The sequence below is a fragment of the Xenia sp. Carnegie-2017 genome, unplaced genomic scaffold, assembly GCF_021976095.1.
Source record: "Xenia sp. Carnegie-2017 unplaced genomic scaffold, XeniaSp_v1 HiC_scaffold_22, whole genome shotgun sequence".
Lineage (NCBI taxonomy): Eukaryota > Metazoa > Cnidaria > Anthozoa > Malacalcyonacea > Xeniidae > Xenia > Xenia sp. Carnegie-2017.
In genome coordinates, this window is record NW_025813485.1 from 12,440,725 (window position 1) to 12,466,648 (window position 25,924).

At 35.3% G+C, this 25,924-nt stretch overlaps 6 protein-coding genes across 6 annotated transcripts; 2 read left to right on the forward strand and 4 right to left on the reverse strand.

Moving 5' to 3' along the window:
* Positions 1 to 4,077: 4,077 nt before the first annotated feature.
* LOC124446328 lies at positions 4,078 to 4,928 on the forward strand. The gene has a single exon (XM_046997178.1). It carries the CDS (start codon positions 4,423 to 4,425, stop codon positions 4,921 to 4,923), a length of 501 nt encoding a protein of 166 aa, XP_046853134.1. The 5' UTR covers positions 4,078 to 4,422; the 3' UTR covers positions 4,924 to 4,928.
* LOC124446325 lies at positions 4,928 to 6,742 on the forward strand. Its single transcript, XM_046997175.1, has one exon. The coding sequence runs from the start codon at positions 5,018 to 5,020 to the stop codon at positions 6,488 to 6,490; it is 1,473 nt and encodes a 490-aa protein (XP_046853131.1). The 5' UTR covers positions 4,928 to 5,017; the 3' UTR covers positions 6,491 to 6,742.
* Positions 6,743 to 8,081: 1,339 nt separating this feature from the next.
* Positions 8,082 to 10,192, reverse strand: LOC124446327. Its single transcript, XM_046997177.1, has 5 exons — positions 9,506 to 10,192; positions 9,101 to 9,207; positions 8,886 to 9,030; positions 8,504 to 8,615; positions 8,082 to 8,418 (listed from the first exon to the last, which is right to left on the reverse strand). The coding sequence occupies exons 1-5, from the start codon at positions 10,052 to 10,054 to the stop codon at positions 8,414 to 8,416; spliced, it is 918 nt and encodes a 305-aa protein (XP_046853133.1). The 5' UTR covers positions 10,055 to 10,192; the 3' UTR covers positions 8,082 to 8,413.
* Positions 10,192 to 16,698, reverse strand: LOC124446326. Its single transcript, XM_046997176.1, has 8 exons — positions 16,358 to 16,698; positions 15,051 to 15,263; positions 12,785 to 12,893; positions 12,177 to 12,262; positions 11,674 to 11,762; positions 11,332 to 11,471; positions 11,129 to 11,260; positions 10,192 to 11,008 (listed from the first exon to the last, which is right to left on the reverse strand). The coding sequence occupies exons 3-8, from the start codon at positions 12,849 to 12,851 to the stop codon at positions 10,206 to 10,208; spliced, it is 1,317 nt and encodes a 438-aa protein (XP_046853132.1). The 5' UTR covers positions 12,852 to 12,893; positions 15,051 to 15,263; positions 16,358 to 16,698; the 3' UTR covers positions 10,192 to 10,205.
* Positions 16,699 to 17,712: 1,014 nt separating this feature from the next.
* LOC124446460 lies at positions 17,713 to 19,445 on the reverse strand. The gene has a single exon (XM_046997317.1). The coding sequence runs from the start codon at positions 19,156 to 19,158 to the stop codon at positions 18,016 to 18,018; it is 1,143 nt and encodes a 380-aa protein (XP_046853273.1). The 5' UTR covers positions 19,159 to 19,445; the 3' UTR covers positions 17,713 to 18,015.
* Positions 19,446 to 20,539: 1,094 nt separating this feature from the next.
* LOC124446458 (zinc finger protein 431-like) lies at positions 20,540 to 22,277 on the reverse strand. The gene is made up of 2 exons (XM_046997314.1): positions 21,506 to 22,277; positions 20,540 to 21,167 (listed from the first exon to the last, which is right to left on the reverse strand). The coding sequence occupies exons 1-2, from the start codon at positions 21,924 to 21,926 to the stop codon at positions 20,830 to 20,832; spliced, it is 759 nt and encodes a 252-aa protein (XP_046853270.1). The 5' UTR covers positions 21,927 to 22,277; the 3' UTR covers positions 20,540 to 20,829.
* Between the last annotated feature and the right edge of the window lie 3,647 nt (positions 22,278 to 25,924).

The following is a 25,924-nucleotide window of genomic DNA, read 5'->3' on the forward strand; positions in this document are numbered from 1 at the left end:
GTATGCTTTGAACTGTGTCACTGCTCCCGTAAGCAATGCTGTGGTGGAGAGGACATTTTCCCTGTTAGCATCAATCAAGACTAAACAGCGCAACAGGATGAAACAAGAGTTGATGAAAGCCATAATTCGCATTCGCTCAAAGCTTCAGTTTGGAGAAAATTGCTGCGAAGACAACCAGGCGAATGCTCGAGTTGTTTACGGCCAAACATATGTACGATGCTCGAAAGGAAACAAATTGATAGTTGAATCGACTTGTAGGACATTTGAGAGTGACATTCAGAAGTTTATATTGACCCCAGTATTGGTTGTTTTCATCTAACGTTGTTTACCTGTTTCATTCAACAGATGTCAACAGTATCAGTGTATATAGTTATTGTCAGTCATAACTTTATACTTGCATGTCATTATTATTTAATTTACTTCCTATTACGAGCCTCATTCATGATTCCTGATTGACCAAGCTCTTGTTTGATGATTTTTGTCAAGCTTACAGGGGGGAGGGCACAAATTCTGCATTGCTGGTTGTTCTGGAAATTTGGCCTCTTTTGTTGAAATTTGGCCTCATTTTCTACCGTGTTTGGCCTCGAGCATGCGCAGGAACCTGGCAACCCTGATAGCAACGACATCTAATCACACCGCCTCGTGTAGTTCGAAAGTGCTCTCTCAAAATTGTCAGAATAGTCTTTGTTTTTCTTAGTTACGCTTGAAATATTTGTTTTGTTTGATTTCTCGTATATTTTTTGTAATTTGTACTTTTAAAAATTATGGGAAATAAACAGAATAAAAAGAGAAAAGCAGTTAGAACTCCGCCATCAAAAATCAAGAAGATGGCCAAACATGGCCGATACTGTGATGAAAATCCTGGCCCTTCCGGGATGAAAATCGGCAGCAATACGGAGAAAATTCGACAATGTCCACCTCCAATGAAAAACGTCAATGAAGGTAAAATTTTCATTGACTTGTCTGTGCTTTTTGAAGTGTTCATGACGTTTTATTGTCCCTAGTGTGGTGGTAACATACACTCTCATCTTGACATGAGGAAGAAAAATGGCTATTCCCATGACATAATCCTTGAATGTCGTAGTGATGAATGTGAGTGGAAATACTGCTTTAATACATCAAAGAATCAAGGTCACTCCCATGAAATAAATGTTAGAGCAGTGTTGGCATTTTGTGAAATTGGTCGTAGACGCTCTTACATTCTTACATTGTGATGACATGCCAGCTATTCTAAGTCGCCAAAACTTCACAAATATTCAAAATAATAAACTATTGCCTGTTGTGAAACAGTTAGCAAATGACAGTATGTTGCCTTGTGCAATGAAAATGAAAAAAGCACTTGACAATGAGAATGGAGAATGTGGTATCTCACTAGATGGGACATGGAAAAAGATGGGGCATATCTCCCATAACGGTGTTGTCACCGCTATATCGCTGGACACAAAGAAATGTCTGGATATAGAAGTTCTTTCTGGCAAATGCCAGCAGTGCTTGAAGTGGCAGAAGAAAGTGCATGATGTGAGACACGATGAATGGAAGGCTTCCCACATCTGCAAAATAAACCATAAAAGAAGTTCTAATAGCATGGTGACTTGTGGAGCTATCAGAATTTTTGAGCGGTCCATGGCTACCAGAGGATTGAGATACAAGAATATGTTGGGCGATCGTGACTCATCAACATATAGTGCTATAGTTGAAAGAGAGCCATATAGAAAAGATTGTATTCCAAAAAAACTGGAATGCATTGGACATGTGCAAAAGAGAGTGGGGAGTCGCCTTCGGAGGTAGAAGAGTTCACATAAAGGAGTGAAACTGGGGTATGGTAAAGGTGCGAGTGGAAAGGGTGGATTGGCTGATGCCGAAATTGACCTTTTGCAAAACTACTATGGATTTAGTGACTTAGACATACTACCTGGCATGTTTACTACAAATGGTGCATTGCAATGTGATACCAATCGAATCAAATTATCCTCGAAGAAGAGCACAGAGAAGGTAAAAAAAAAAAAGAAGAAAAACACTTAGGCATATGAGAAATAACTATGTAGATAGTTGTGAACAGAATGAAGGTGTAGTGACGTACATGACCTTTTAACTGCGTAAAACTACTCAAATACTACTTAAACTTGCGCACTTGACCTTTTAACTGCGTAAAACTACTCAAATTTCAAGTACATTATCCGCCTTGTAATAACTGCACATTGTTTAGCTAAATATATAAAAAGCCTGTAAATAAATTGTAAAAGAAGAGAATACTCACGACTGTTGTAAATAACTTCTCCGCTAGTGAATAAAATAATCACAAAAATTTAATAGCGTTCTAGAACATTGAACTCACGCTCGGAGCTCATACGAAAGACTTATATAACGCTCAATTGGTGACCCCGAAAGATATCCTTAACTGGCGAAATGGCTACACCTGATGAACTCAACACCTCTTCCACGACAGATTCTTCATCTGTCACACCAACCGCTTCTATGATCAGCATAGAACTTCCACCATACTGGCTTAACGACCCAGAACTGTGGTTTTCTCAAATTGACGCTCAATTTACGACGCGCAATATCATCTCGCAAAAAACCAAATACGCATAAGTTGTTGGTTCCCTTCAACCTGAAATTGCTCAGGAGGTTCGCGATATCATCCTTCACCCCCCTGATCTTGATCCATATGACTCCCTGCGACGCGAGTTAATCCACCGTACCTCAACATCTGTGCAACAGAGATTTCACCAACTGCTCACATGCGAAGAACTAGGAGATCGGAAACCTTCCCAACTCCTTCGCAAGATGGAACTACTTGGTACCCAGACATTGCCCCCATCCATCATGAAACAATTATTTATACAACGTCTCCCCACCACTGTTCAGGCTATTCTGGCACCTATACAGGAGACTCTTGACCTCAACAACCTTGCCAAGTTGGCCGATAAAATTAGAGAAGTCAACAACATTCAACAACATTCTTCATTACTGATCAGACCACCAAACGACGATTTCTCATCGATACAGATGCCGAAGTAAGCGTCATCCCACCACTTTCCGCAGATCGACGACAACGCCAAGCTTATGACCCCCAGAAATTTTAGCAAGGAATAAAAGGGGAAACTGCCTCGCAACAAAGGGATTTTGGACCAGAGAGACGGACCATTCAGAGGATAGATACCTTAAAGAATTTCTATGGCATGGCTCAACATGGCATGTGCCCGTCTGATTCTTGGTGCAAATTCAATAAAGACCCAGAAAATTATAAACACAAACATAGACTACCAGAGGCCATTGTTGAATTTCTTGAGTCTATTTATGATGAACTGAGTGATCCATCTTTGCTTCTAAAGTGCCTCCATGGAATGACTTAAAATAATAATGGGTGCTTGAATAAGCTTATCTACGACCACTGCAGCCAAGAAGTATCTGTCGGAATTAATAAATTGAAGATGCTGCTTACAGTGCTGTGGTTCAGTTCAACGATGGCAAAATAAGCATTTTAAAACATTTTGAACATATTGACATTACTCCAGGCAGGTTTACATCACATGGTGTTGTAGAAACCAATGTGACGCGCATTTACTGGTCTGAATGGAAATCGACAGAGAAGGCAAAAAAGCGCAGAAAGCATTTTCACGCTCTCAAGAAAGGATTCGAGGACAAGAAAGAAGAGGAGAGTAATATGTATGAAAGTGGAGCACACTAACGCAGTTGCGGTAATGTTCATAGTGAATTTATACATGGGCAATTCCACAACATACACCAAAACATAAGAGAAAAATCTTACTATAGTTCTTTGTGAAAAACATATCAATAGTTATAGATAATGACCTGAAGTGCATATACAAATTGCAGCTTGGGCTTAAAAACATCAATTCTGAGAATTTTGTAGGCATGATAATCGGTGGCCTCAACTTAATAATTATGCGGTCACAATATGGACGACATTTAGGGATAAAAATTTTGAGTGTTAAATGTTACTGAGAAGGTTGATTTCAACAACAATCAATTGAATAACTTTTAAGTTGTAATAGTATATGTTTAAATCTAGGTTATCATGTATATGTAACATAATTACACTCATCCATTGGGGTGCCTGTAATATGTAACGTCAGTCACAAAATGAATACAATTTTTATCTTCTTTAGAAAATTACTTAAATAGAATTTCTAAAAGACACTTTGCATTATAAATTTATACTCTTACAAACAATAAAAGCTAACAAGATATATAAAATATAGTTCCGTCTCCAATATGACAAGTGTTAAAACTCGTAACGTCAGTCACACCATAGAAAAGCTTTAAATCACGCAAATTAAGATAAAATTTAGTACATATGGATTAAATAAATTCTTTGCACATTCAGTTCATTACTGCTGACCAAAACGCTTAGTAAAATTGTATTTGTGTCTGGTTTTGCGTTATGTTTAATTCACGATGCCACTAACCGCAGCTCAAAGACAAGCTAAAAGTAGACAAAAATTGAAAGATACAGATAAATACGAAGAGTATAAAAAAAAGAATGCAGAACAACAACGAATAGCGAGGGCTAAAAAGAAAATAAAAGAAGATCGGCTACCAACGGGTGAGAAAACCAAGTTGCAAGCAGAAAGAAGAAAGCATGTCAGAGCACGTGTTGCTGCATGTCGAGCACGAAAGAAGCAACCGAAATCAAACTATGTCTCACTCCCTACTTCACCAGCTTCTAAAAGTGCACTGGCTTTAGGAAGAGCTGTTTCCAGAGCAAACCGAGCAATAACTCCAGCCTTGCCTCATACAACAAAGCGCAAAAGAGCTGTTGTCCAAAAATTGTCACAAAAATTACAAGTAGAATGTGGTACGTCCCATGATAAAGTCACTCCACAAACAATTGCAAGAAAAATAAGTGGGAATTGGGTAAATTCCCATCAATTTGGTAAAAGCGTTTTACGAACGTGATGATATCAGTCGCCAAGCTCCTGGCAGAAAAGATGTTGTTATAAATCGTGAGGCAGATGGTTCAAAAAAGAAAGTTCAAGCTCGGCACCTCAATATGTGTATCATTGAAGTGCACGCACTTTTCAAGGACGCTAACCCAAGTACTAAGATCGGAAAAAGTAAATTTGCTGAGCTGAGACCTAGGCACGTTCTTCTGAGCAGTCAACTACCTCGAAATGTGTGTCTTTGCAAGTATCACAAAAATTTCATTATGGCTGTGAACAGTCTTAATAAAGTAATTCGTATTTTCCCGCCATACGATAACGATCTTCCTGAAAAATTCCTCTGTCAGTCTGTCACGGAAAAATGCTGGTTCAACGAATGTCCCACCTGTAAAGACGCAAAGATGCTCAGAAGTATGTTTTCTTTTGAAGAGGTAGAGCCAGTTACCTGGCATTTTTGGAAGAAAGATGGCGATGATAAATTGTGCAAGATGGTCATGGAAGGCACTACAGATGATCTGTTTAATCATATCTGCTCTGAGCTACCAGCATTCTTAAAGCATTGTTATATAAAGCGGTGTTACGCGAAGAGCTATCAAATGGAACGAGAAGCTGCTGGAAGTGAAAATTTTGACAAGGCACATGCTATGATGCAAGTGGACTTCTCCGAGAATTATTCCTGCATGTTTCAAGACGAGATTCAAAGTGCTCATTGGAAGCAAGACCAAGTCAGCCTTTTCACAGCAGCACTTTGGTTTAATGGAGAGCTAAATTCCAAAGTCATTGCATCAGATAATTTGGATCATGGAAAGGATACAGTGGTTGCATATAATGACTATTTGCTTGATAGCCTTCCAACAACAGTGAATACTGTCTCAATATGGTCTGATGGTCCTTCATCACAATTTAAGAATAAATACATCGCTGCAATCATAGATAAACTGCAAGACAAACACCAAATTACAATCATGTGGAACTATTTTGCTACTTCCCATGGGAAAGGACCAGTCGATGGAATTGGTGGTTCAGTAAAACGACAAGTGTGGACTGATGTCAGCAGGAGAGCCTCTCTTGTAATTGATGCTACTTCTTTCACAGCAACCGCGAACAAAGTGTGCAATGTGGATGTGGTGGAGATGACATCTGATGATATTGACAGCAGAAATGCCATTCTTAATGTTGCAGAGATGTTTGAGGAAGGTATAAAATCTGTCCATTGCATTCATGTTATAAATTCAGTGGTACATGTGCATGCTACAACACAAGCGGCAAAGGACGCAAATGTACATCAAGCTCCATCTGACTGTGAAAACTTTGAGGTGTCAAGTTGGTGTGTTGTCCCATATGAGGGTGAGCTGTTTCCTGGGGTAATAAAGGCAGTTGTTGGTGACAGCTATGAAGTATCAGTCATGGTTAAAACTGGTAGATATTGGACGTGGCCAAGATATGAGGACAAAATTCTCTATTCTCGTGACAATGTACTGAGAGCATTACGTCCACCACAGTTGGTAAATTCACGAGACCACTATGATACCCAGATTTCAACTACCTCAACATTGAATGATGAAACAGTGTTGATTATGTAAAAAAATGTTTGAAGAGTGAGTGAGATAGACTGATCATGGTTTTGGTGACCATTGTAATTTACGATTTAACAATGACAGTTTTGTAACATCAGTCACATTGTTTTTCGTTGCTGCACCCCACTTTGCCTTAGAAAGTGAGTTTCTGTGTATAAATTTATTATATTAATAGATGTTATGAATTTGATAAACTATGTTTGAAAACTTAATCTTTTTACGTTTCAAGACAAAATTTGATTAAATTTGGGTGCTAAAGGTCTTGTCCATTTTATGTAACATCAGTCACAGCCACTTTAATGTCGAAGTCAGTAGAAAAACGTAAATTTAGTTTAGTTTCATATAGACAACAGATACAGGGTACAGTTGGTAAAATTTCATAAAAAAATGGAAGGGTGAAATATTATAACAAAGAATTAATAAAGGTTTTTCGCATCAACAAGTCTAAGGAATTCCCCTTGTGTTACTTGAATTTGCAATTGGCCAAAAAACGATCCGATTGGTTGGATACAACTTTTCGTTGCTTGTTCAGACGGTCAGATAATTTTGTTGGTATATATATATATATATATTCGTTTAGATATTTATAATCTGAACTGTCATTCGTGTTATCCAGTGCATTTATCGATATATTTTGCGCATTTTTTTATTGTTTCCAAGTCTTCTTCAAAACTATGCTTTGACTAGTTGGCTTCTATTGATCTTGTCGGATGAAAATAGAGCAAGTTCTATTTCAATCCGATGTTTTAGATTGACGGATCCGACTATTGAAAGGTCATTGTTAAAGCTCAAACTGGGAAAACTCACTCACTTCATGAGTTCTGAGCATTGTGTATTAAAACAGTTGATCGTACAGTTTTTCAACAGTGTAAAAGGTCTAAATTAAAAGCATTTAACTAGTCCGGAATGGCAAAAACTAATCACTATCGTAGCTCAAGCAACTTAGCCTACTGTATAATCTGCTACTGAGTACAAGCCATAAGTCAATATTTTTGGTAAAAATATCTGCCTCTATGTGCGTCTACATCCCACGACAGTAGCTTTAGTTAGCTTTAGTTAGCTTAAGACAACGTCACCTATCGAAAAAATTGACGCGACAGTAGCATTTGCGCCAACGCAAGCACTTCATTTAAACCATGGTATGTTAATATATTATATTGTAATAAATTCTCGTATCAAAATTGTTCTTTTTTATCGTGACTTTTTGCACACCGCTAAGCTCTTAAAATCGAGGGTAAAATGTTTATAATCTGAGCTGCCCTTTGTGTTATCCAGTACATTTATCGATATATTTTGCGTATTTTTGTTGTTTCCAGGCCTTTTTCAAATCTAGGTAATTTGACTAGTTGGCTTTCTCTGATCTTGTCGGATGCAAGCTCTATTTTGATCCAATTATTTAGATTGACGGGTCGAAGGCTCACTTTATATGTGTTCACACGATCTGTTTTTCAGATCTTTTCAGATTTCAGATCAGATTTTCACTGAAATATTTTGATATGGATATTTTCGCAGTATTAACCCCCCCCCACACACAAAAATGCTAAAAAGGGAAATAACCACTTTGCTTATGGTACAAATAAAGTAGGAATACTTTTCCTTTAACCAAGAATCTTAACTTTTAATTTTTTTTTAAATTTAGAACTACTTGTTTTCAACAAGTCTTCCAAAATGAAAACTCCGGTGTATGATTACGCCCATAAACGATTTGAGCACCTGCTATTCTTTAAAGACACTTCGTTCGGAAACGGAGTTCCTTCCGTTCGGATGTATTAAATAACACGGCGCACTTTGGTTTAAGCAAAACTAGCGTGCATACTAACAATAAAAATAGCAACTTTTGCAATACTCAAATTTAACTAATTCACCAAAACTAACTTTGTCTTACGCATGAAGATACTCAAATGAATACTTCCAAGAACATTAGGATCGCTAACCTTCATTACCACCAAGATTATGTTGGTTTGTCTTACGCATGAAGATACTCAAATGAATACTTCCAAGAACATTAGGATCGCTAACCTTCATTACCATCAAGATTATGTTGGTTGATCTTTAACTGCAGGACATTCAACTGGGATTTTCTGAGAGATATTTCATTTTGCAAAGAATCCTTCTTGATTTCAAGGGAAAACTATTAGAAATAAATCAGATTATATTGATGTCAATCTCGAGCTTTTACCCCAACAACGTTTGAAGAAATGTTTGTCCCAAATCTTTCCGAACTTGTTCGTCGTTTTAGTATATTAAAATCGCGATTATCGCAATGTGTATTTACCAATATTACACTTTCCTGATATGGAATTATTTGAAAAAAGTCAAATTTCTTCTTTAAATGTGCTTGTGTAAGTTGTATATTGAGCTCTGTGCCGAGAAACCAATAATAAACTAATAAGTAAACTACCTGGCTCAACAGCGATTTATCGTCATTCTGATGAAGCATCTCCTTTTCAAATGCAAGTTCTTTTTCATTTGATTGGGCATTCCAAATCTCTAACTTCTTTTGAATTAATATCTCTGCGTCTCGAATTTCTCGCTCTAATTGAATGCTGGAAAAAAACCGGTAATAAGGTTGCTTGTTCAACAACAGTCACACAATTCACATCATATAATACTCACACCCGCTCTTTCGGTGCAATGTCACGAAACTTAGGTTTATTTAGATGAATCTTTTTGTATGTGCTTTCCATTTTTTCGACTGCATCGTTGACATCTCGTAATTCGTTCTAATAACAAAACGTTTCCAGAGCACATTTACTCATATACTTATTATAATTTTCATAGTAATGCGCTCAAAAATGTCGACAGACAAACAACCCTACCGGTTGTAGCAACTATTCCAATTATCTGTACATTCTTTGCTTTTATTTCAAATGCACTTTCCTAAATCTTTATTTACCATTTGACTTTCTTAGCATTAGTACGTAGATTTACAATTTCAATAGTTGACTCTGTAAAGCGCACGCCAAACAATATGATAATCGATTGAGCAGTTTTTCCCAGGTTAAAATATAAAACACTTACCTTCAATTTTTGGATTTCGGTGTCGTCCTGTAAGTAGTAAAAATCGAGCATTTTTCTAACTGATGGGGATTCAATTTCGGGCACCTTTAATGATCTATCTTTTTTGGCATTGAAATCAAGATCCAACTGAGCAAATTTTGACGAAAATATCTCATTCTTGGGTTCGAAAGCAAGAATTTCATGAAGGTCACACGACTTCTTAATTCCTCTGGATTCAACAGATTTTGCACAACCGGGTGCTAACGTTTCAGTATTTCTTTCACCATAATTTTTTGCATTTGCACCAAAAAAACAAGCTGCGATGGACCGTTTGCCAGTTTTTGTTTTAAAATCTTTCCCATAATTTCTTATGGATGAATTGTTGACCATAAAATCTTTATCTTTACTTTTATTTTCAAGGCGCTCGCTATCTCTTCGCACAGTGGGCCATACACACGCGTTTTTAACATTTGAGAGAGATCCTTGTACATAACGCGGTCTAGGATCAACTTTATTATCAATGAGAGCTGAGCCTGTAAGCTCAGGCGAGTCGGAGTCACACGTGTTCATTACGCAGGCACTTTCATGTAAATCCAACTCTTCGTTATCTACAACTTTATTGCAAGATGGTTTGTCTTCACAGTCCACTGTTTTATCTTGGACAACTGTTCTCGAACGGGTTTCATCAAAGTCAAGGTAGTCGTTATGTTTAGGAATTGTTTCATTGGAAAATTCTGACAACATTTTCATTAAAACCATTTCTTTCGGCAATCTCATTGAAAGTATCACAAGGTGTAACACTGGCAATAGTCGACATATTATTTACATTATCATTTATGTCAACTTTCTTTTCAACACATACTTGTTTTGCGCCTTGATGTAATGACATACTTGAAAGTTCAAAGGAGCTATACGCAACCTTCTTCTCGTCAATTTTTTGGCAAAATGCTCCATTCGGCACACTACTGACAAAATTATCTTCGACAACTGAAGTATTTGCAGCATTATAGCTTACGTCATTGAAAAAAATAGATTCTTTTTCTTTCGACGAGTACTTGCCTCGTATATTACTAATCATGCATCGTTCGTCGTCGGTTGAGCTAGACCCAGAAGAGTTTAGCATCTTCGGTGATTTTTCGGGAAAAGATTTTAATTGGGAATGCAACATGGTCTCTTCTCCCGAACTGGAATCCAAAAACTCCAGAACTTTTTTCCTTCTGCGCGATGATAAAATTTCAGGAGAATTACGGTCAACAAGGGTTTGGGCAGGTAATCCGCCTGTAACAGCTGCAGTTTTAAGAGATTTTTCGTCATCTTGAAACGCGGAAAAGCGAACGTCAGATGTACGTGCAGATTGAGGAGTGGTTACTACAGGACACTCGACATGTCGTTCCGCCATGCAAGTCTGACCACGGCAAGGAATCTCATCTTCATAAGATGGTTCAGTCAAAGACAGGGGATAATTGATAGTCATTTTAATAATATTCTGGATGTTTCTGAACACCTGTTCTACGTTTTTATCTCCTAGAATAACGTAACAATCAAAAACGTGATAATTTTTACTGATTAGCGCTAATTATAACCGACAAGCGAGATACCATGTAGAAGTAATTGAACAAACAATAAAAAACATTTCCATCATACCATTTAACTTGTTGTTATTTTTAAACCTTTTCACACTTGCTTTGATCTTTTGAATGATTGCGTTTTCTTCCTTTTCTATTGAACTTTGTGTAACTCTTGGATATTCTTTTTGTAGCAACGGCCTATCATCATCTACAAACAGCAGCAAAACCTGTATTTCAGAATTGTGTAAGAGAAAATACAATGAATACACTATTATATACCTTTTACTTTCGGATCAGCTTCCAACTTATTTCTGGTTGAAGATGAGAGCTGGACAACTATCTGCCTCCCTCCAGCGAAATTGTTATTTTTTTGTTCTACAGCTTCATAAGCCTCTTTTAAGGTGCGAAAACGAACAAATCTATCAGTCAAAAAAGAAACCATTAATAGAATGTAAAAGTACATGTTCTTCATCGTTCTGTTGACCAGTATTAAATATCAACCTTGCCAACTTAACTTATACTATATTTGTATATAAAACCTTAAACACAGCAACTTGGATTTCTAACATTTTTTCAAAGAAGGTGCATTTTATTCACGGACAAAAAGCAAGCGTAACATACCCATAAGTGTTTGAATGACCATTTGTAGGTGAAACAATAAAGGAATCAACCACTTTGCCAGCATCACAGAACAGATCATCCAATTCATACTATGAAGAAATGAGCAACCTTTTAGTTTGTTTTTTCTCAATATGTAAACCGATAAACAGGCTTAGGGGCTGTTTACATGATCCCAGTTAACCGGGATTCAGTGAGGCGTGAAATGATTTTGAGGGATTGATAGGAGGCAAAAGTTCAAGGTTAAAAATTAGAACTGTTTGTTAAATGCCACAAGTCATTCCTGTTGTAATTCTCAAATTAGGCAAAATTGGTTGTTTTAATTTTAAATGTTTTGCGTAGTTATTACATCAGAATATTGTGAAATTGCTCGAGAAAATTTATCTGATGATAAGTATTGAATCGTTTCCATTCGTCAAAATCATTTAACGCTTGGTTGAATCCCGGCTCATGTAGTCAGCCCCTAAAGAGGAAAATGTTTCTTGACATTTTAGTAATTTTATTACCTTAGTTATATCCACGGGTATATTGCCAACATAAACTGAAAAAAGCTCGTTCTTCTCTTTGCTATTTGGCCGTCTACTTGATGTATCTACGTATATCAAGGGGAAATTAACTACATCTGTGCCATGTAATTGAATACAACATGCATAAATCCACTTTCCTAACATTTCCAAATAACTGAATAATTTTGTTAACTCTGTGGTTTCCAAAGAGGTTTCGAGAGGATTATAGATTTCAATGATAAAAATTGGTCGAAATATGCTTACAAGAACGAAACAACTACACATTAAAATGACAACTATTTTGATCCGATACATTGAATGAAGGTTTTAAACCTGAAGTGAAACTAGTGATACAGCCGTTATCAAAACTATTACGTATGGCAAGATTTCATGTCTCATTTCAACGCCTTAATTCTTTCTAAAGTTTGTGAAAGGATTTGTATTAACTGATAAAAAATCATCCATGGATGAATGACCAGTTACCTACGTACGTGCAATGTTCATATAACTTAAATTTTGTCAAATATATCAAGCAAGTGTTTCAAAAACATTTTGAAAATGTGGTCATATAAAATGAAACTGCAACTAACGTCCTTGAAAAAACAAACCGGTTTTAGACTGCTCCCATTGATAACGAGGTCGACCAAGAGTGGAATCGACAGCATTGGTTTTCATCGAAGTTTGGAGTTCAAATTTTTTGTCTTCTGAAAGTGGGATCTATCGAGTAAGACATATAGCTACAACAGAAATGTCAACAAGCAATAAATAAAACGTATGAAGCGCTCTGTAAAATATCACAATTAGTAAATAAAATTAATTTTGAAAAGTTTCAGCGATGGGAGTTTGAAAAAAGTATAGGAAATCTAAAAAATACTTCATAGCCCCAAAATAACATTTAAATTCTACGGTATTGAATTAGGCATTTGTCAAATGAATTTATTACACATCATAATTACTGCCAGCAATTCAAACAATATGGCACAATTGCATCAATTAAAACAGCCTTTGCAGGATGTTCAAGAAATGAATCCTGAAATCCAAACTAAATGCAATGTGATCCAATGTGATCGAAGTTATTGATTCGAGAGAAGTCGTTGACTCAACGAAAGATGAGGTGCGACAAATAAAGAATAAGTACGCAGAGCGTACATGTGGGTAGCCAGGCGAGAACATGCTTCGCATGATAAACTTATTCGACTTACATAAACATCAAACGAAACTATATAAAACCATCTTCAATGAAGTTGCAAGGTTGCCTAATCTCTTCACACATTTCTCAAGGCACGTTCACTTTCAAAATAACGCAAATAGGTTCGAGTAACAACAATGAAATTTTTGGCAATAATGTGCTTTCACCTCACTGTTAAACTGCATGTTTATGTTGGTGCTCACGTATTTGCAATTGTCCTTGGACAAAAACAAATTTTAACGATAAATTCGTTGCTATTTTGAAGTGAAACCATTTTTTATAATAAATACAATACATTATCTTCAACAATATGTCTTTCAAACTTTTTCAAGAGTATGATAGCTACGCCGTTCGCGCACCGATAAACCAAACGCATGCGTACTTCAATTTGAACAGACAACAATGACAAAACAAGATGATAAGGCCATTTAAAATTTAACAGTAGTATGTCAACGACAATTCTCTTCCTATTGCAATCAAATGTTTGACCTTTGAATGCATACGTAGACTTAGAGCATGGCAATTATTCTATGGTATTCATTGCCCATTGCTTGAAACTGTATACGTGTTATAAACTTTTAATTGATTGTCATATGAAACGATCCGTTAAATAGACACCGAAAATAAGATTAATTTCAAAAACTCAAAAAAGAAACACATTTAGTTTCTTGTATTATTTGCCCAAACGAAATATAATTGATGTTTGTGATCACTTGAAAACTAGAGCTTTGACTATTGTTATTCAACTAACTTACGTATCAACATCCAAAATTGCATTGTCTATGGCATATCTAGTCCGAGAAAAATGAAATAGATGGAAGGTGGAACTCACTTTTTTGGTATAGCACAGTGGGTACAGGCTACTCACAAAAACAAGAATATTTTGGCAGGACAACTTGCACCTTAAAATCAGCGTGGGTGATGGGAGAAGGGGTAGGGCTTGCAAAAATATGGCTTAGAAAAAGGGCAATCCAAATAAGGAAACCAAACGCTTCATTTTCGCATGAACACCAAACCCTGGAAACCAAAGTTTAAGATTAAGAAAACAAATGGCAATGAAAAGAGAAATCGGACTGATATACGATTTGCTAAAAGCAGAGGACAATAAATTACATCATAATGTTGAAGATGCTGTTGAGATTGCTGCAAGCAATTCAAGATAAAAAAGATTGGTGTTGACAAATAAAAATGTAACAGCAATCACTTGTCCAACGTTTAATGAGACCTAAAATAATTTATCAAACTCAAGAGGGAAGTAAATGTATAAACATGGTTATAAAAGAGTTAAACTAGAAAGAGTATATCTGCATTCTGGGTAAGTTATAAAATAGCCATTTTTTTCATCAAGACAAATTCAAAATGTAATAACTAATGGTTTCTGCATTTGGACAGTCAAATAGTTGGATTTTATTTTTCTGTAGTGACAAGGTTAGATTCATAGAACTGGTCTGAATATGTCAAAACAAAACATGTTAGTAAACCATGGTTATAAATGTATGGCCAGTTGGGAGGAGTCAGTTGAGAGAAAGTGGAGCACATTACCACAATACATTGTAAACTAAATACATTGCAAACTCAATACATTGTACAGAGAAGTCACGGATTTCAGCCAAATTAATAACACAAATAAAGGTGGATTATTGTTCATTATACTATGTAAAATACTAAGTAAAACACAATCTTACCTTTGGCAAAAACAGTTGTTCAGTGTTCTCAGTATTTTGAAGAAGAGGAACAGATTTGCATTCACTAGAATGGCTGAAATTCTTTAATAAATTGTCTGGCTTTTGATGGCTTTGAACAGAACAACTACCCAATTGCTGAAAAGTTCATAAAAAGCTTTGCCAAGTTGTTCATTGTTTGCAATTGACCCAACGATGCTCGACATTATACAGCAACTTGAAAATCAACAATGGAAAACTTACAATAAGTGGAAGTTTATACATCAGTATATTGCATCATAAGATGCAGAGTGCAAATTAATGTCAGCTAAGTGCAACAGCAACAATGAATGGGCTACATATCATACAAATATCTCAGTTTACACATATCATTTCTATATGTTAAATATTTCACATTGGAAGAAACTTGTATGTACCTCAATTGATTAACATAATTATTTTATTATGATTTTACCATCTTTAAAATTCTAAATAGTTCCACATGGTTTGTGGTAGAAATGAAAATGAAACATCTTTTGAAACAAGAGATACAATAAAGAGGTATTCATGCAGCTAACAAAGAAGTTTTTTTCTCGTTTATGTCTATTGATTAAACTAAGCATCATTTCTCCCTCATTAATTTATGAACATATGCATATCTTCAACATTCCAAAAGATGTGGATGTAAATATTATTTATTCAATCTCAAAGAAGCTTTAATTGAGCATTAAATAAACATAAGGAAAATATTGGAGGTTGAACAATGCACCATAAATGATGCCTACTTATTGATAAAATTAACTATTTAATGGTTGGTGATATGGTTGTGACAATGTGCAGCCAATTACGAACATATTCATATTGTTTCACTGGCACAAAGTTTAGAATAATTAGTAGAGGGAAACATGAACAAATGCATAATGCAGCCGATAATCCCCTACAGATTTTGAAGTTATACACTAGATTCATAGAACTATGTATGGCCTACAAGTACACTTGGAGTGCTGGGTAGCTAGGGGAGTGGGTCCATTTTCCCCCAGTACAAAATTTGGGAAAACTAATCCACCAAGAAATGTGATTTTGGGTATTTATTTTTCATTTTCAAACAGTAACAACAGATCGATCTTATTTGCTTCTTTACAATATGATGTATGAGTGTTTTTCCAAATTTCGACTGATCGTTCCACTATAACCCACTTCCACAAAATATAATGCTTTTATCTCGCGAGAAATACCTCACGAGTATTTTCAAAATGGTTACTATTTCAAAGATGCAGCACATAAACAAAAAGAAAGCAAGCAAATCAACATGTATATATTCATAAACATACCTTCAAGGCTTCAACAGAAACACGCACGTGGTTGACTCTATTTTGCCGAATTCTCTCAAAGACAGCCGTAGGAATTAATTAAAAACAACTCAACACATAAAATAACATATGTACATAAAAACATCAACTTGTTTAGAAATTTAGCTTTAAAGTTTGCAGAATAATGGATATAACAGTTCTGACTTGCTGAGAGAACATCTTGCCAAGCGGTCGAGACACGAGACTAGATTTGTGATGATGTCGTCATGATTTTACGTGTCCAGTCTTCTCGCGATATGATGAAAATTATTTTTTACGAAGAGAAGAATTAGCAGTTAGCACAGGCTGCCAGTCACAAGCAAACGCCTCTACAAGTCATCTGAATTAGAAAAGGCACCATGCTAAGTAAATAAAGGGAAATAGCTCTTGCACAATTAAAGCCTCGGCATGCGACAAAGGAAAGCTCAGCAAGAGATATGGCGTCATTGTTGTCAAACAATACAATAGAAAAACAGCAACATAAAGAAAAGCGACAAAATTAAGCCAAAACCTTGTTTTTATAACTTTAAACATTTCTTTATGCAACTTCAAGTTTCACTCTTGCTATTTGCGCAAGCTGTTTTTAAAAATATGCAAAAGCCTATAATCTTAAAGTTACATGATAAATACTTAGGGTAAACGTCCACGGTCCAGTTTTAAACATTTGCTTGAAAAGCTATCACTTATCGGATAACTAATATTGAAATGAAAACGAGTAGCAGCCAGACCCATTGCCTAAGGAAGTAGTAGTAGTAGTGTAGAATTTATTAGCCACTCCCCAGAAAGGGCTTTTCAGTGAACTATTAAAAATTTAAAAACTATTTTAAAAAGAAGTACTATTTTACAAAAGAATTATTTCAGATAATGTACATGCAAAATAATATAAATAGTAGCAAGTTCTTCCATATTTAAGTCAAGAGTCTAAAAATTTGTTCATTAAAACCATCTTAAATTATTTTTTAAAAATTAACAAATTTTCAATACTATAGTTTTACAGATCAATAGCTCTATGCTTGACGATCTGGGAACAAGTAGTTATATATATAACGACCTGTCATTCTGAAAATGTGTTATTTTTAGAATGCCATATACATAAGTAAAAGAGCAAGGAAGGGAAAAAGATGATTGCCAGGGCAGTCCAAACTGATCACTTAAATTCAGTCTTCAAATCTTTCAATTTTTAAAGATTTATGATATATGTAAAACATAGCATTTTGGGGGGCCCAAGAATTTTTCCAGGGGCTGCCCCTCAGATATCTCCCCTGGCTACGTCATTTCTGTGTAGTCACCATCAAATTAATGCAGTGACACTGACAATTTGAAAAGAAAATCACTGCTTATTTTGAACAATTGTATATAAAACTTCTAAGGAGATGAGTCAGTTTTTGATAGTTTTATCTTCATTATAATATTTGTTGCATGCATGTTCGTACTTATGTTGGTGAGAACCAGCTTTAATTGATTGACGATAAATATGCCCGTTTAAATAAAGCTCTATTATCAACATGCATGCATAAATTCATTATAGTCAAACAGATTTTTCCGATCAAGATAAGTCATGATAGTCATTGACTCATTTTAAAAATACTGATTACAAGTTATTTACTTTAGGCCTGAGAAACTAACTGCTCTAGTGATGATCAATGCTTGTTCTTGATTATTTTATCATCATCAATTTCCAGTTTCATTTTGCATGGTAAAAACTCTTCGATCCTTTTCGTTGAAACTATCCGATCTGAAGCCAACTTATACATTTGGACTTCATTCTTGTCTTTGAATCTGTGATCGTTCACTAAGAATGGCTTAACTTTATTATCTCTGGCTTTGTCCATGCTGATTTTATTTTCGTAAAATTTCATAACGTATGGTCTTCGAACATGAACAAAGTTCTTACGAGGTCGTCGATATGGTGGAACTATCTTCCAATAGGAGTTATGATTTGGCCTCGAGATCATTTGGCCGTGGGCTAAATTCCTCATCTCACGTGTCAAATCGTATTTTTGCTTCAATGCATCAGCTTTATGGAGTTGGTCTCGTGGATCATCTAAACCCATTGACGATAAGGATTTTTGCACTCCTTCCAGATTCTCGTTTCTGGCTAAATTTACAAAGTCATGCTCTTTGGTGGAATATTGCATCGTGGATTTTGGTAAGCTACTGGGAGCAAATGCAACTTGACGATGTTCCGCCATGTTGCGATTTGGTGAGAGTTTCTTGACTTCCCGACTAAATTGGCTTTCTTCTTTCCTTAAAATGCTTTGAATGGTATTTTCATTTGACTCTTTCCCGTTTGTAGAAACTGACATGGTCATTGCCGATGTGAATCGACCATTTTGGACTACCTCAGTTTTGTTGAAATTATTTTGCTTTATGCTTTTTTCTTTATTTTGCAATTGTTTATCATTGTTTTTGGCTATTTTACGAATGGCACTTTCATCATCTTTCATACGTTGTAATTCAACCGTCGTCCATAGCAATCTGTTGTGGCGTCTAGCTGCATTTGCATAACTGCTTTCAATTTTACTTCTTACTTGTTTGCTACTTTCATCATTCTTCATGATCTCTTGCCTTCTTCTTTCATCTTTAGTGCGTAAGAGTTTTGAGTGCATGTCGAGGAAACGATTTGCGAGCTTTTGACGTTCGCCTACGATAAGATATGCATCTTCTTTTTCCCGTTTTTTTGTGTCTTCGCTAATTTCTTTCATTGTATCATTCAATTCTTGTCTCATCTTCCGCTCTTGAAATTTCAATGACCGTATTTTGGAGCAGTGTGTTCTCTTCATTTTTATATTTTGTATTCTTTTTCATGAAATAACGCAAAGTTGTATTTCAGGTTTGCTTTGAGCGTAGAGTGAACAAAATCTTTACTACAAGCAATCGCACTGAATTTATATACTTGCTTTCGCCTACAATTTCAACTGTTTCTTGTTCCTCCGTCATAAGCTACTTATCCAATGGCCTTGTCCTTGTATATTGTGTACACCTCTAATCGATGTACCATTGCCTTTTACTTGTATTTGCAATAACGATTTCACGAGTTTTGTATATCACGCACAAACGATTGTTTTGTTTTGCCAAAGTTCGTCAGTCGAAGATTTTTTGTACGTCATTTGATGGCTAAATGAATATAATTCTGAACATCTTAATTATATAAACTAGATAGAGGCATATTTTGTGTAATTTATTATCAAAGTTTATGACTGTCATGGCAATAAATTGTTTTTGTTGGCGTAATAAGCTAATACGAGACTTAAATAAAGCATCATGTAGTTCATAACAGATGTTCAACTGTTTCGCATCTGTGTTATTAGCAGCGTTTAATAATCTAAAGGATAGCCTGATCTTAAAGCAACTTTAGAATGGACATTTGCCGATATAGATTCTTGGCTAACCTATATCCTCTCTCATTTAAGTTTAGCCTTTTATATGAAAATTGGTCAAAGTTTTTCTTTTATATCCAGTTTATTATCAATAGGTGGGCGAAAATTCGAAAGGCACTAATTGCGTCTAAATGTTTGTTTTTCAAAGTTGGACACTTTAAATTGATTTGCCGCAGCGTTAATGAACGGAGACATTTCTTCCCAAAAAGCGTAAGGCAGCTTGAGGTAATGCAGCTAATGAAACACCAACTTCATTTAAAATTAAATAGTTTCGTGTTTTGTCAGTTGAAAGATTGAAAATCAATTTGCTACATACAGTATATGGCAATATTTAGATTCCATGAATTCGTGCAAACTGGCGATCAGCAAACGTCTATCAAATGACACTAGAATAAACAGTTTAGCCTTCATACATACGAAGATTCCATTGATGTTTTTAGATAGATTAAGATCTTGCAAAAATTGGTTGTGCTGCTGCCTCTCCACGTACCTTTGATGTTCAACATTGTCATGGTGATCCACGAAAAAGCTCTGTTTTACTCAATTGCAAGTAGTCTGCTCAGTTACAAAGTAAAGGAAAATAATTTTCACTAACGCTAATTAAAAAAAGTAATCATCTTCAGAGAACTAACAACAGCATCTTCAGGAACAACTCTAAATTTTTCAGTATACCGATATTGTAAATAGAAACATGAAGTACAATTTTTGGCTCATCATGATACCTTGCACCATCTGTGATGGTGGGAAAGTGATTTACGCCATTTGAAATATTCATTGTCAAATGTCAAGTCTCGTGCTTTTATTGTCGATTCTACATAAGATTACATAGCCACATATAATGAAAAACCTACTCCCGCTACTTTAAATAAACTAACTAATACTTTTGTAAAGTTTCCTTTTTCCTCTAATACAAGATCCTTTGTCTAAACTTATGATTTCGTTCTTGCTAGACTTTAGCAGAGCCTCTTGATGAAATTAATATAAAGATTATCCTACAACTGCATTGAATGACGCTGTTTTTGTTTCACTTCGTAAATGTATCAAATCCACGACACGCAGGTGTATGTATGGTGCCTAATGCTGGGTTCTTGAATGCCAACGCAAATGTGATGAAGTGATAAAACGCTTTCCGCACTTTTCACATGCGTATGGCCGTTCTCCGGTGTGTGTGCGTTCATGTGCCTGAAGTGTACCGTATTGGGTAAAACCTTTTGGACAATAATTGCATCTAAAAGGCCTCTCTCCAGTGTGTTTGTACATATGAGTCTGAAGATTGCGGTATTGGGTGAACGACTTCGGACAAATCTTGCATTGAAAGGGCTTTACTTCGCAATGAACATATTCGTGACGTTGCAAATGACCAAAACGCACAAAGGAGGCGGCACATTGCTTGCATTTGTAAGGTTTTTCTCCTTGATAAGAAGAAAAGCAAATTTTAGTTGTTGCACACAGGAGGCGCCCGTTTAAGGGGGTGTAATGGAAGATAAAAATCAGCTTTTGTGAAAGATACATTAAACTCGTCCCAAAAACAATCTGGTAAAAAATGTGGGTTGTTCTATCAGAAAAAAACATCACACAAGTTGGTTACAAAACGTATGAAAAATCTCTCAAATCCTTTGGGGGATGTGCACCTCAAGTTGCACATGAAACATTTGATAGTGCACGCTAAAACCGAAATCTTTGGTCAACAGCTTCATGGAATCACTTAAAGGTAAATTCAATTGAAGCTAAAATATAGCTTAAAGGTTACCTGTATGAGAGTACATGTGCGTGCGTAACTCATCTTTTCTTGCAAAGGCTTTGCCACACTGACCACATGCATATGGCTTTTCACCACTATGGATTCTTGTGTGCATCTTCAAAGCACGTAACGTGGTAAACGTCATATGACATACGCTACATTGGAGTGTTTGCAAATCACTATCACACGAATGAAAGTCATGCTGCACATTGGGCATGGTGGGGAGTTTTTCTAACCGTATTGTTGGGTATGCTTTCATGTTGAACAGTGGTGGAGGTTGAGGTGGAAAATAGCTTTGAACAAAAGCAGGCTTTGGTAAGACAGGCTCGTAACTCGTTGATCTCAGATGCATCAAGTAGTGCTTTTGAAAGTTTCCCAGCCACGTAAATTGTCTGCCACAAAGACAACAAGTGTATGGTTTATTCTCCATGTGAGCCAACTGGTGTCTTTTCAAGTCACTTGAGCGATTGAATGTTCTCACACAGCGGTCACATTTATAGGCCTTGGGATGGAGGATTCGTGGATTAATGGCTTTGTCTTCAAAGTTTCTGCTGACACTTGCATTTGTTGATGGCAATGAAGTTACTGTTGTTGACTCCTCTTTTACTTTGTGTGTATGACCTCAAACATTTAATAAAGAAATGAAAATTTGCTGTAGTACTGTGTAGACTTTGGGATGACTTTCAAAGCATGCAAGAGGTTGAAGATTATACTATATAAATTACAGTGTAAACAAATGCTAGATATTTGTATGGAGCAATAAGATTCGATATTTCGTGAATCTCAAATCAAGTATGTCGATATACAAAGATAGTATGGATATCCAAAATTAAACAAAAGCATTTTTTGTTTAGTTTGTGTCAAACTTTATACGTGGTTAAGCAAAAGGCGACATTCTTGTATAGGGTTCTGCTAGAATAACTGTGATTAACATCTAGCAAACTACATATCTCCAACTGTCGTTTTACTTTTCATTATTTCATATTCAGAGAAGGCGTTGTTGTTTTGTTAGGACGAAACTATATGGACATTTATTCATATTGCTGCAATTAGAGATGTTATCAAACTAATTCAAGTGGGGTTTATGAAAAATTAAAACCATACTATATCCCCCATTCTTATTGGAAATGTATCTTCTAGTTGATTTCCGCAATTTTCCATTTTCGTCTTTTTTACATCGACTTGAGTTAAAAGCAGAACTGAGAATTTTGTAATTTCAAATGGTGGTGTTTTTTTTCATAAATCAAAGATAAAATGTAATAAATGATTGGCGATGAACGGCAGATGTTTGTAGGCTTTCATTTGTCTCCAAAACCAAAACGCTAAATTTGTGATTAGCCAGCTAAGTAGTTTGATATCCTGCCGAATTAATTTGTTATGGAAAGTTGTAATTTTTTGTAAAATTGTGGTTTGAGAAAGAATGATGTTTTTTGAACAGTGGGTTGACGATCGTGCAAACTTTTTTACGATTTCTTCGTCTTATATATATATAAATGTGACGAATAATTATTACACGCCTCAAATACCTAATGATGTCACAGAAATGATATTATACAGGTGTGGTTTGTGCACCAAAACGTCAAGGCTCAAGTCAAAACGTGACAATCACCTACTTGTAATCAACTCCTTATTTTATGCTTTAAGTTGTACTTTTTATCCCAACTATATGTTCATATTGTAAGATGTAAAAATTGGAAGCATATAAACAATGCGTTTCGTTAAAAATTATGGGTTTTGCAGTTCCAAGAGCACATTACTGAATTATACCCGTATAAAAAAGAATTTCGGACGTGAATTATTTTTAATAGACAGTCACTCAGTTTTGTAGCCGATTGTAATTTTGTAAAATTTTTACTGGAACTAGAAGTATGAACTTAAACAGTAATGATACTATCAAACATGAAATATTCAGTACAGTTCTTTATTGAAACGGTTTTCCCCAATAAACTAAGTATGCAATGCAATTGCATTCGACACGACTTTGTACATGTGAAGCTAGTTAAATGTATGCCTTCAATATGATATTTATTACCATTTGTTCGTGAAACATTAACGTATTATCCTTGAAGTAGGACTAGCTTTCTAAAACTTTATGCTACGTACGCTTGTTACATCGTTTGTTATTATCATCAAATTGTAAGCGTTTTGTAATTATTTCTGTACACCAACGATAGCTGCTTAATGCTGTTAACTGTCATGAAATCACTTCTAGAAACATTTAACCTCTCTTTTTAAAAATTACGTATTTTTCTATGCGAAAATTTCCTACTTTATTACATTTTTATACGACCTAGCCATTTAGTTGATTGATCATTACCAATGGCTTATTGTTGATGGTGTAAACCCCTACACCTGCGTTGTTTTGATGATCAGCTTAGGATTAAAGATGCACATTTTCTTTTGCGACAAATGTTTGTACTGTTATTATGTTGTTTTCAGTATTTTTAACATACGTTACGCCTGAAAACACGAGGGAAGTTTCCTTCCTTCGACATGTTAAAATTACAATGGTATAGCTACATGGTCAAAACAAACAACGTAAATCTATAATTATTAGTATAAGATCCTTGAAAAGTGCAACACTTAAGTTGCATAAAGCTACAAAGATATGAAGAGGCTATTGATTAAAATGTAGTGATGTATTCAAGCAAAGATGATGATGTCGTTTTATTTGAGATATTCAGGATACGTCTATGCCGCACCGCACAGTTCTAAAAATATTAACTTTCCTCCTTACCTTCATGCCCGTTGATTTGTTCTGTTTTTTCCGAGTTATCCTCATCATCACTTAGGTCAAGAAGATTTCTAATCAAAAATGACCTCGACATCATTCTGATTGTCAGTAATATACAGAGTGTAGTTTATGTGTATGTTCGCCGACCCTTTGGCTGTCATATACCTGTTTGAATACTTTCCTGTTTGATCAGATTAATTTAAACTGTTGCCTTCACTCAAAACGAGACTGCTAGCGTCACAATGTGAGAATAAACCTCCATTGTAACAAACACCTGTCGAGAATACTTTATGATGCTTAAAAAATAGTTTTTGATATGAATAACGAAGCACTAGAGAGAAAAGAAATATATTGGAAAAAATTAACGCAATTATTAATGCACATTTGTTTGAAATCTTTTCTTAAAACTTCTTAAACATAATATTTTTAAAGATTTATCAGCTTCATAAAAATTACCGAAAGCGTTGTAGCTCACGCAAAATTTGATACATGGAATAACCACTGATTAAATCTTGTTCAATTGCTAAATGATCTCAAACAGTCATATCTTGATAGCACGCTTGGTAATTAAAACCGAATGAAATAAAGGCTATGACGATCAGAAACTATTACGGTGATGTGGTTGAATGAAGATAAGTCGCACAGGAACACATTATAGCTGGACGCAATTACTATTCTGATATATGAACCAATTTATCTGAACAATGAGTCAATACATATGAATTATCGAGACCATATCAAAACTAAACAAAATATTCCAAATTGTTGTGTTCAAAACAAGTTTATGCCATTTGAATTTTTCCTCAATCATACGATGTCGAACATTCTAGAAATTAAAAGAGAATTTATAATGGTTTGCCTGTTAACAAAATAATTATCATTCGGAGATTGAAAATATATTTTTCCGACATGTTGACTTTAAAAACTCACGTGCACTTAATCCTGGAGAGCAGATATTAAATTTTTTTCACTTACATCTCTGGGAATCTGCTTTCTCTGACGAATTATTTCCAATAATAATGAGAAACTATTATGAATTAGTTACTCTTATCGAAAGCATAAAATTGTGTGAATGTTGAGTGCTTATTCATGGATATTTTTCATTGTTAACAGATGCTCATATCTTCTATTGAAGGCAACTGAATCATTTTAATGTTTAATGTTTAAAAATTTTGCCGAAGGTTTTGTTCTTTGCTATAGCCATGCAATGTTAGTGACTTTAAAATTCTTGCAAATATCTATTTTGCACGTGTGCCAAATGCTGTTTCTGGTATTTACGTTTCCAAAATGTCTGTTATAAAACTGCAATCAGATGACAAAGCTTTAATCATTTTGATAAACCGAAATATATTCAGAAATGGTAGCGAACATCAACAATTCAACACTGTTTACATTCCAAATTTCTACTTTTCAAATCATATTGTCTCTCGCCAAACAGTCTGCTCATTGAAATTTTCGCGAGAAATTATTAGTTTTTCGCGGAGCATGTATTCAATTGAAGATATATTTAAAGTTACGCAGATATTCAAAACATTAATGCGCTACAAAATGGATGGAAAAGAAATCAAACAGGTCTATTCTTGGAATTTGTTGTAAAATAAAAATTTCTTGTTTTCTCATTTTGCAACAAAATTCAAATTACGTTTTTATCTCTGCGGATGTTACTTCTATCTCTAAATGGAAGAAACTTCTGC